At 41.4% G+C, this 11,707-nt stretch overlaps 1 protein-coding gene across 1 annotated transcript; it reads left to right on the top strand.

Moving 5' to 3' along the window:
• The first annotated feature begins 6,285 nt into the window (after positions 1-6,285).
• LOC115177654 (zinc finger protein 501-like) lies at positions 6,286-11,376 on the top strand. Its single transcript, XM_029738595.1, has 2 exons — positions 6,286-7,014; positions 9,673-11,376. The coding sequence occupies exons 1-2, from the start codon at positions 6,531-6,533 to the stop codon at positions 10,593-10,595; spliced, it is 1,407 nt and encodes a 468-aa protein (XP_029594455.1). The 5' UTR covers positions 6,286-6,530; the 3' UTR covers positions 10,596-11,376.
• Positions 11,377-11,707: the final 331 nt, after the last annotated feature.

The raw sequence follows: 11,707 nt of genomic DNA on the forward strand, positions 1-11,707 counted from the left end.
CTTGCCTAATTATTTTAACCCATTGTCTTACAAACCTTGGGCATTAGTCAAGGCGAATTGATTATTGATTATTATCATCAAGATATAAAATTCTTATAACAGTAGGTGAGAAGAACGAGAAAGGAATCTTCTTGCTTTAAAATGTTCTTCGCCGTCTGGACGTCTCTCAGCTTCTCCGTTAGCTTGGGGGAAGTGAGGGCTGGAGGTCATGTGGTTAAAACTCTTCCTTGAAGGACTGTAATTCGGAAGATGTGAACTGCCCTTGTGTTATCGGACACCGAGACCTCAGCTATTTCCGAAATGTGAAAAGCATGCTCTTCATGTTCCAATCACTCCCTCTAGGAGCTGCCGGTTTCCCCAGCTGCAGAAGAAGGACACGTGCCTGCTCTCCCGGCCACACCATCGTCAACCTGCTTCATCTGGCATGCGTACCACTTTTATGAATCTTGAGAAGTAACCGACGACAACCAGGTACTGCTGTCTGTCAACCTCACATAGGCGACGCGTTGACCAAGATCTCTGTCTGGCAACTTGGTGGTCATCAACGGTTGTTTGCGTTGTGTTGGCTTGGTAGTCTGACACTGCTTGCACTGACTCACTTTGTCCTCTATGTGCTGAGTCCCGGCCACCACACTGAGCATTGAGCACCTTCTTTGCACTTTGAGGTCCCTTGTTAACCCTCGTGGATCTTGCTGAGAAGCTCGCTGGAATCACAATTCTCTCTCCGTGAGCAGTAGTCCATGTGATTCACTTAGGAGCCCTTACTCACTAAAGTAGGTCTTGACTGTCTCGGGCATTGTTTTGATGTGTTTTGGCCATCCGTGCCTTGTGTACTTCTTCAGTGCTGTCTGTATTTCCTTATCTTCACCACTTGCGTGTGCAATCTGGTGAAGCGTATGTGATGAAACTGGTCTGTGCTGGTTCACTGCGTCAACGAAGGCTGCGACTTCTTCCAGGTCTGAGCTCTTTAGGTGGACCGACGGTTGTCTTGAGAGTGTGTTGGCAATGAGCAGTGTTTTGCCTGGGGTATATTCAGCTTTGGGGCTGAACCTCATCATTCTGATAAGCAATCACTGGCAGCGCACAGGGACCCCATCCAGGTTTTTGTAGTTAAACAATGGCACCAAACGGTTTGTGGTCCGTTAGCAGTTTTAAAGTCTCCAGGCCGCACAGGTAACGTGAGAACTTATCACAAGCCCAAACAGATGCCAAGCACACCTTCTCTATCTAGGCAAACCTTCTCTCAGCAGAAGAGAGGGTACGTGAGCAAAAGGCCACAGGCAGAATTTTCCTTTCATGCTCTTGTAACAGTACTCTTCCAATGTCATAACTTCCGGCATCAGCGCTCACTACTGTGGGTCTCGAAACATCTTAGCATCCTAGTATTGGTGATGACTAAGGTTGCAAAATTACAATAAATTCCCTGGTTTTCCCAAAGTCCCGGTTGGAGATTTCCCAGAATAAGCAGGAAATCTGGAATTCTCCAACCAGGATTTCTGGAAAACCAGGGAATTTTGGGGGAAGGTCCTGGAATTTTGCAGCCCTAGTGCTGACACTAACATGTCCTTTTACTGTTCAAATGGTCTTGGCTTCTTCCCCAGGACAAGACGACGTCTTGCTTCAGAAGTTTGTTGAGTGGCTGCAGCTCAGTGGAACTGTTTTTGGTAAGTATCTGCATGGGTAGTTAACCCTGCCTAGTATCCGTTTTCACCTCTGTAACGTTCTGGGGTTTTACCAGTTCTTGCATTGCCCTTACTGTCTCTGGGTCAGGGCTGACAAACAAACCTTGCTGATCCGGTGCCCGACAATGGTGAGCTCACTTTGGTTTTAGACGGCATTTCTCCTTGTTCAACTTCAGTCCTGAAGCTTTTATCACTCTGAAGGCTTCTACTAGCCTATGGGTTGTGCTCCTCCTTTTGAGCGTCCGTAAACTAAAATGTCGTCCATGTAGCATTTCACTCCGTCCAGGCCACCCAACAGCTCCCGTTATCTTCTTTTGGAATATTGCAGGTGCACCGATTTATTCCAAAAGAGAAGCATGTGAAAGCAGTATCTCCTTAAAATAGTTTTATGAAGGTTTTTAGCTTCTTGCTAGTTTCATCCAGGGGGAAGCCAGAACCCACAGAACCCAGCCAGAAAACACTTTGGCACCTGTCAGCTCTTGAATGATGTCATCCAACGTTAGCAGTACGTATTTCCTCATTTAGCTGATGTAGGCCCACACCGATGCGGATGTAGCCATTTTTATTGACAAGCGGCACCATTTGGAGCACACCACACAAAGGAATCTTGTTGCTTTAAAATGTTCTTAGCTGTCTGGACAGCTGTCACTTCTTGCTTCACTTTTGTATGCAAACAGAAGCAAAATGCCCCATTTCTTTTGTATTTTCCGAAATTCATCATTTTTAGCTAGACAGGATTTCTTCTGACTGTGCTCTTCACTACATCTCTTCTAATCATCATTGCCCCCGTGCCTGTTTTTGTTTGAATGTCCCTTTCTTAAAACCTCTTGCCTTTTTCCCTGTGAGAAAACTTCACCTCTTTCACTTGCTTGTCACATGACTGCTCTGTGTTCAGACTCTAAATTAGCTGGTGGTTACCTGCCATTTCAATTTGCTCTGGTCAGTGTTAGATTCCCTATTTTCTTACTGATTTATCTCTGTGCTATGACAATTTTGTCACGGATGTATTCTTCCTTAGTTCCCTCAAAATATGTGCTTAGACAGTTCGTAGAGTCCCCTTATAAAAGCTTCAATGGACTCCCCGTATTGTTGGTTCATCATCCTCGCCCCGAAATCCGATATTTTTTTTTGCCTCTTTGCCCATGACGTATATCAACGAGCTGATCTGCACGTCACTGTCCTCTCGTGTTAGCTTAGTTGCTAATGATGGCATGAAACGCTGTTTCCACTCAGACCATTCACTCGACTTTTAGAATAGAAACCCCTCTGGTGGGGGGAACTTTGTCATCGTTAACTCTCGTCAGTATTTTCCCCACCTAACGAAGCTCAGTATTCACTTTCTTTTAAATTATTTCTCCCTTTTTCTGCCGTTTTGACTTTTGACTTCTGACACAATGACATGAAAGCACAAGGGAGACAGTCATGTCAGGTTCAAGCTGTTTACATTATGTAACATTTCAAGTACCGCCCACAGCGGGTTACATCCAATGAATGAATTAAGAATGAGAAGCTTTACATGGCTAAAGGAAAAGGAATATAACATATACTGTTTACAGGAAACTCACTCTACATCCTGAGATGAAGTTGTGTGGAAAAAGGAATGGGGTGGGGAAATAATTTTCTGTCATGGACAAAGAAATTCAAAAGGTGTGATATTAATGAACAAAAATGTCAATCTGAATATGCAAATAGTCAGGAATGATTCGCAAGGAAGGTGGATCTTTTTTAATATGAAAGTGGACGAAAAAGAGATTTGGCTCATTAATCTATGGTCCAAATCAGGATGATCCATACTTCTTCGAAAACATTTATACCAATTTATTGAATTTACACGCAACAAATGATCATATCATTATGGTAGGAGACTATATCACAGCTAACAGACTATAACACAGCTACTTATTTTAGGCAGATGTTCTCTTTACCATCCCATCCTCTCCCACAGAATGAAGATTAGAAAGATGTTTGAAAAGGGTATTTTGTTCTTAAATTATATTGTAAATTGGAATGGTACAGTTATGTCCTTCATGGAGTTATCAGAATTGTACGGGAAGGTCTTTTCAGTCCAAGAGTACAACCAATTGATTACAGCATTACCCTCAAAATGGAGGAGGCAGGTGGCAGCTGGAGGAGGTAGGGAACTGGTATGTCTGCCCAATATAAAGGCTCAAAACTGGTGGAGGAATAAAAATAGCATAAATAGGAAAGTATACCAGTTTCATTTAAGGACCAGGATGTTGACAACTGTTCCATACAGATTGTAAAATAGTTGGGAAGAGATTTTTGATGTATCGATTCCATGGGCTGATATATAAAACAACGCAAGATTCAAGACTTCATGCTTTTCAGCTAAAATTATTATATAGAATTCTTGCCAACAACAAAATGTTGAATATTTGTGGCATAAAATCATCGAAGCTCTGCAGATGTTGTTGTGAGGATACAGAATCAATAGACCATTTATTTTGGTATTGCCCTCTGGTAGGCTGTTTCTGGTCTCAGGTTCAGGAATGGCTGAAAATGCATAGCATTGATCTAAAATTGACCCTAGAAATAGTACTGTTAGGAGATCTGGAGAGACCGGGTCAGTCAATTACTAACATACTAATACTCTTAGTAAAAGTATTTATCTTCAACTCGCAATCTGTGGATTCTATTCGATTAGATAGATTGAAATTGTACGTTAAACATCACAGCATAGTTGAAAGATATATGTTGCGTAGAAATCCGAAGAGGGTGGCCAGCAGAGATGGTTGGGATGGGCTAAGGGAAGCTGAGGGAGTTGTTGTGCGGGAGGTCGAACGATGGTCAAAGAAAAAAGTCAAAAATAAAGTCAAAATAAAACAGGGGCAGTGTTTTTACAGCTAATGCCAGTTTGCCTGAGGCTGATGCCGTGCAGGTGTTGATACACATGCATATACACACACTCTCATTCAAACAAACACATACAAGAACACACACATACATGTAATAGTGCCAGACATGCACACAAACACATACAGTTGGCATTGCTGTTATGGTTGTTGGTGCATGGGGGGGGGGGGAATAGAATTAATTGTATTTTTTACATGTATTTTTCTTCTTGGGGGGGACTGTGGGAGGGGTCTTGAATGGTTGAGGGGGGACAGCTATTGGGGAACTGTGGGGGGATCTTGGAGGGTTTGGGTTCACGTTTTTTGGCCTGGTGGTAGATCTGTCAACGTGCCCTAGAGCAGGGCATTGACCCTGGATGCATCTGTGTGTCGCTCTGAATGGGAATCTGTTGGATGACTGGTGTGATGTAGTTGTTGAGCGGCTTCACTGCAAGTATATTGTATGTTTCGGATATTCAGTAATTTAAAAAAAAATCGAACAAAAATTAAAAATAATGTAAAATCTGAAATGTCTTGAGTCAATAAGTATTCAACCCCTTTCCTATAGAAACGCCTAAATAAGTTCAGGAGTCTAAATGTGCTTAACAAGTCACATTAGTTACATGGACTCACTCTGTGTGCAATAATAGTGTTTAACATGAGTTGTGAATGACTACCTCATCTCTGTACCCCACACATACAATTATCTGTAAGGTCCCTCAGTCAAGCGGTGAATTTCAAACACAGATTCAACCAATGCCTCACAAAGAAGGACACCTATTGGTAGGAAAAAAAATCTAACATCTGAGATTGAATATCCCTTTGAGCATAGTGAAGTTATTAATTACACTTTGGATGGTGTATCAATACACCCAGTCACTAGAATACAGGCGTCCTTCCTAATTCCGTTGCCAGAGTGGAAGGAAACTGCTCAGGGATTTCATCATGAGGCCAATGGTGACTTTTAAACTCTGTAACTGTTTTATAGCTGTGATAGGAGAACTGAGGATGGATCAACAACATTGTAGTTGCTCTACAATACTCACCTAATTGGTAGAGTGAAAAGAAGGAAGTCTGTACAGAATACAAATATTTATAAATATTCCAAAATCCGCAGCCTATTTGCAACAAGCCACTAAAGCAATACTGCAAAACATGTGGCAAAGCAATTCACTTTTTGTCCTGAATACAAAGGGTTATGTTCGAGGCAAATCTGAGTACCACTCTCCATATTTTCAATCATAGTGGTGGCTGCATCATGTTATGGGTATGCTTGTAAGCGTTAAGGACTAGGGAGTTTTCAGAATAAAAAAGTTAACAGAATGGAGCTAAACACAGGCAAAATCCTAGAGGATAACCTGGTTCAGTCTGCTTTCCACCTGATACTGGGAGATGAATTCACATTTCAACAGGACAACAACCTAAAACACAAGGCCAAATCTACACTAGGGTTGCTTACTAAGAAGACAGTGAGTGTTCCTGATTGGCCGATTACAGTTTTGACATAAATCTACTTGAAAATCTATGGCAAGACATGGAAATGGTTCATTAGCAATGATCAACAACCAATTTGACAGAGCTTGAATAATAAATAAAAAAAACAATGGACAATGAGCTCTTAGAGATTTTCCCAGAAAGACTCAAAGCCATAATCGCTGCCAAATTGCTTAATTAAACTCCAGGCAGCAGATGGCGATGTGAGTCTTTCAGGTGATGCTTCTTTCGTGACGTATAATCTAGTGGACAGGACGCTCAAGAACCACAACACGGCTACTGTTTAAAACACCTCGGTAGTTTGCTAGCCAACATACAACCGAAACACTGAAGCTCTTTAGACCATTTTTGTGAATATTAATCTCATTGTTTAAAAACAATTCTGTTGAGGTATCTACTGGTTAACTTTAACGTAATGTACTTGTTACATTTGCAAACTTGTTCAGATTGATACTGAGCCTAGCACTAGGCTAGTCGCTAATGCTAACTAGCATCCACAACCATGAGCTCTCTAAGCTACTCGCCCCCAGCTAAAGAAGAGGCGATATGTTGGACGGAGAAAGAATCTCTCAAACTGAACATTGTCGTAAAAGAAAAAGAGAATATCTCAGTGAAAGGAGAGGAAGAAGCTTTCAGAATAAAACAGGAGGAAGAGGAGTCTATCAGCATCACATTGAAAAAGGAAGATGTGACAGTGAAAGAAGAGAAAGAACATTTTGGAGTGGAAGAGGAGGCTATCATATTAAAAGAGGAGGATGATACAGTGAAAGAAGAGAAAGAACCCATTGGAGTGAAGGAGGAAGAAATGATAGAGGCTGTCACAGTGGAAGAGGAGGAGGTAGAAGCTTTGATAATGAAAAAGGAGGAAGAGGATATTATAATGAAAGAAGAGGAAGAACCTTTTAGAGTGAAAGAGGAGGCTATCTCAGTAAAAGAGGAGGAAGTGGAAGGAGAGGAAGAGGAGACTGAAGATCGGATTAGCACCAGTGAGTATTGTCTTAAACGGGCACGAACTCTGCGCTTTGTGAAGTAATATGTCGTTTTAAAGAGGCATTCTACTGAAGTGCTATACTTGAATAGGTTATTCAGTACTGTAGATATTGTTCAAGGGCAATCTGCCATTGGTATATTCATTTTTGGACTTTTTAATTAATAATATATAGGCCTAGCTATTGATTATTGGAGAATATAACTGATAAATGCCCAATGAGCTTAGATCAACTAACTATTACAGCCTTGTTATAAAATTTATAAAATTATTTGTTTCCTTCATCAATCTACACACAATACCCAATAATGACAAAACAAAAACGGTTATTTTTATTTTAGTAAATGTATTAAAAAAAGAAACTGGAAATGACATTTACATAAGTATTCAGACCCTTTACTCAGTACTTTGTTGAAGCACCTTTGGCAGCGATTACAGCATCGAGTCTTCTTGGGTATGACACTACAAGCTTGGCACACCTGTATTTGGGGAGTTTCTCCCATTCTTCTCTGCAGATCCTCTCAAGCTCTGTCAGGTTGGATGGGGAGCATTGCTGCACAGCTATTTTCAGGTCTCTTCAGAGATGTTCGATCGGGTTCAAGTCCAGGCTCTGGTTGGGCCACTCAAGGACATTCAGAGAATTGTCCCAAAGCCACTCCTGCGTGGTCTTGGCTGTGTGCTTAGGGTCGTTGTCCTGTTGGAAGGTGAACCTTCGCCCCAGTCTGAGGTCCTGAGCACTCTGGAGCAGGTTTTTGTCAAGGGTCTCTCTGAACTTTGCTCCGTTCATCTTTCCCTCAATCTCCCAGTCCCTTCTGCTGAAAAACATCCCCACAGCATGATGCTTCCACCACCATGCTTCACCGTGCGGATAGTGCCAGGTTTCCTCCAGATGTGAAGCTTGGCATTCAGGCCAAAGAGTTCAATCTTAGTTTCATCAGACCAGAGAATCTTGTTTCTCATCTAAGAGTCTTTAGGTGCCTTTTGGCAAACTCCAAGTGGGCTGTCATGTGCCTTTTACTGAGGAGCGGCTTCCGTCTGGCCACTCTACCATAAAGGCCTAATCGGTGTAGTGCTGCAGAGATGGTTGTCCTTCTGGAAGGTTCTCCCATCCCATGTCAGAATGACCATCGGGTTCTTGGTCACCTCCCTGATCAAGGCCCTTCTCCCCCGATTGCTTAGTGTGGCCAGCTCTAGGAAGAGTCTTAGTGGTTATTAACCTCTTCCATTTCAGAATGAAGAAATGTTTTGCTACCCTTCCATAGATCTGTGCTTTGACACAATCTTGTCTCTGAGTGCTACGGACAATTCCTTCGACCTCATGCATCAGCTTTTGCTCTGACATGCAATGTCAACTGTGAGACCTTATATAGACAGGTGTGTGTCTTTCCAAATCACGTCCAATCAATTGAATTTACCACAGGTGCACTCCAATCAAGTTATAGAAACATCTCAAGGATGATCCTTGGAAACAAGATGCAGCTGAGCTCAATATCAAGTCTCATAGCAAAGGGTCTGAATACTTATGTAAATACGATATTTCTGTATTTTTTTGTATTTTTTAAATTAATGTACAATCATTTCTAAAAACCTGTTTTTGCTTTGTCATTGTGGGGTATTGTGTGTAAATTTGACATGTATCTCAGGTGGGCTTAAAGGGTACAGTAGCACAAAAGCACCCTCTATACAAAATGGAAATCAAAATAAATAAATATTGTTCAATATGATCAATACTAACTTAGCATAACGTTGTAATATGTAGTGTATATTTATACCCCAGACCAATGGTTTCCAAATATTTTAAGTACATTTTGCTATTCTGTATTTTTTTATACCATAAATCATTGCTGTTCCAATTAAGCCCAGTATGCTCCTATTAAGCCCAGTTTGCATTGAAACACATGGAGTGTTTTATCACCTAATATTCAATCAACCTGAGCATAAATTATTATTTTTCTTCAGATTTAAGTTGATTAAAGTACTCAAACTACAGTTATTATTCATAGTGGCCTTTACCAAGATGAAATCATTAAGAACAACTAGAAACCTCTGTACTCTCTGCAACACGTTTAGAGTAGACAGGTAGTTGTTGATGCAGAGAGAGAAGAAGAAGATCAGGGTTGAAGGATATCGGGGGGATAGAAGATCTACAAGTGGTGGGCAAACAAACGAAGGACAAGAAGATGACTACTGGCCGACTACTCATGCAGTTAGGGCTGGGGCATTGTCATATTGTTGTCCTTACGGCCTCCAGGTGATTCTGTTTTTTGGGGGGTTTCACCACCTGTACCTTTCTAATACAAGAGTAGAGTGGGAGATTAGAAACGGTCTTTAGACAGGCTTTAGAAAGACAAGTTGACTAATTAACAACAATTGGAAATGTTAACCAGCTTTCAGATAATTCATTAAAAGTTGTTTGTGTTATGGTCTTTGTGCATGGCAGCTGCAGGATCAATATTCACCTTTGTAATATAGGATGAAGCCTGAGCTGGAATGTGAAGCTAACTGAAGCTGGCTAGCTTTAGAAAACCCTGACAAGATCTCTCTAGTGTCGTAGTATACCCCTCAGAACCCCAAATATAAGCTTGTAATTGTAAACAAACACTGTATAGTCAAAAAACATTCATGCTTAGTATTAAACTGTTTTTCTCTTTGGCAGGAGCGAGACCAGACTCTCACTCGGACAGCGGAAAGAGTACTTCAGGGCAACCAGACCCAAAAATGGCCAAACCAGCGAGACCACACCACTGCTCCCATTGTGGAAAGAGTTTTATTAATTTAAGGAGCCTAAAAGTTCATGAAAGAGTACACACAGGAGAAAAGCCTTACAACTGCTCACAGTGTGGAAAGAGTTTTACTCAGTTAGGGAACCTGAAAATGCATGAGAGAATACACACAGGAGAGAAGCCTTTCCACTGCTCCCTATGTGGAAAGAGTTTTACCCAGTTAGCTGCTCTGAAAACACATGACAGGACGCACACAGGAGAGAAGCATTTCCACTGCAACCTGTGTGGAAAGAGTTTTACCCGGATAGGGTCCCTGAAAACGCATGAGCGAATACACACAGGAGAGAAGCCTTTCCACTGCTCCCTGTGTGGAAAGAGTTTTACCCAGTTAGGGGCCCTGAAAACACATGAGAGAACACACACTGGAGAAAAGAATTTCCACTGCTCCCTGTGTAGAAAGAGTTTTACCCAGTTAGGCGCCCTGAAAAAACACGAGAGGACACATACAAGAGAGAAGCATTTCCACTGCTCCCTGTGTGGAAAGACTTTTACCCAGTTAGGGTCCATGAAAACACATGAGAGGACACACAATGGAGAGAAGCCATATCACTGCTCCCAGTGTCAAAATACTTTTTCCGCATTAAGGGACCTGAAATCACATGAAAGAACCCACTTAGGAGAGAGGCAGAGGCCTTTCCAATGCTCTCAGTGTGGAAAGAGATTCATCCAGTCATCACATCTGAAAGATCACACGACAACACACACAGGAGAAAAACCATTCCAATGCTCTCAGTGTGGAAAGGGTTTTACCAGGTTAAGCACACTAAAAACACATAAGAATACACACAGGAGATAAGCATTTCCAATGCTCCCAGTGGGAAAAAAACGGTTAGTACACCTGAAAATGCATCCATTAACAACTATTGATGGATTTAATGGGGAAAAAGGATGCACTGAGTAGGAGTACAACCCAGGGGATAACGCGTTAGTGAAAATCACTTGTTTCCAACGTCTTCCTCGATGGAATAAACTCAATACAGACAAGACACAAGATAAATATATCTTCCTCCCAGTGTGGAAGGGTATTTGCCTAGTTAGGGAACCTGAAAGACCACGAGGGAACAGATGCCTTACCACTGCTGCAAGTGTGGAAAGAGATTTTTCACATCTGATGACACCCACAGTGCTCCCACGCTTTTTTGGGGGGATGGATTTGTGTGTTGTTGTTGTTGTTTTCCAGGGAAAGTTTTGGAAAAGTTTTCAAAAAGTTTTCAAAAAGTCAATGGAAATTCATTTAATAACTTCTGTTAGCCATTTATTTAGGCATAGTTTGTAAATATTTTATTAATCACATACAAATCACCATATCAACCAGGATCAGAATGCTTTAATGCTGTGTGACTGCATCACCTGCACGTGCACTGTGGAGTGGGCCTCAAGGGGAGAGAGACAGTAGCACGTTGCAGCAGCAGGAATAGGAGAGAACAGACTAACTAGGTAGCCAATTCATTCAAAACATATATTGTAGCCTGGCTAGTTATCTATCTGGTTAACTGTTTAGCTATTCACATTTATTCATGCTAGTTAACTGTTTACAGTGAGGGGAAAAAAGTATTTGATCCCCTGCTGATTTTGTACATTTGTCCACTGACAAAGAAATGATCAATCTATAATTTTAACGTTAGGTTTATTTGAACAGTGAGAGACAGAATAACAACAAACAAATCCAGAAAAACGCATGTCAGAAATGTTATAAAATGATTTGCATTTTAATGAGGGAAATAATTATTTGACCCCCTCTCAATCAGAAAGATTTCTGGCTCCCAGGTGTCGTTTATACAGGTAACGAGCTGAGATTAGGAGCACACTCTTAAAGGGAGTGCTCCTAATCTCAGTGTCGGCTGATATCTATGGATCTTAGGTCCATGAAATGTGAAGAGTTTACACAAATATTAGCGTCGTAGCTCT

The sequence above is a fragment of the Salmo trutta genome, chromosome 38 (genome assembly GCF_901001165.1).
Source record: "Salmo trutta chromosome 38, fSalTru1.1, whole genome shotgun sequence".
Classification (NCBI taxonomy): Eukaryota; Metazoa; Chordata; class Actinopteri; order Salmoniformes; family Salmonidae; genus Salmo; species Salmo trutta.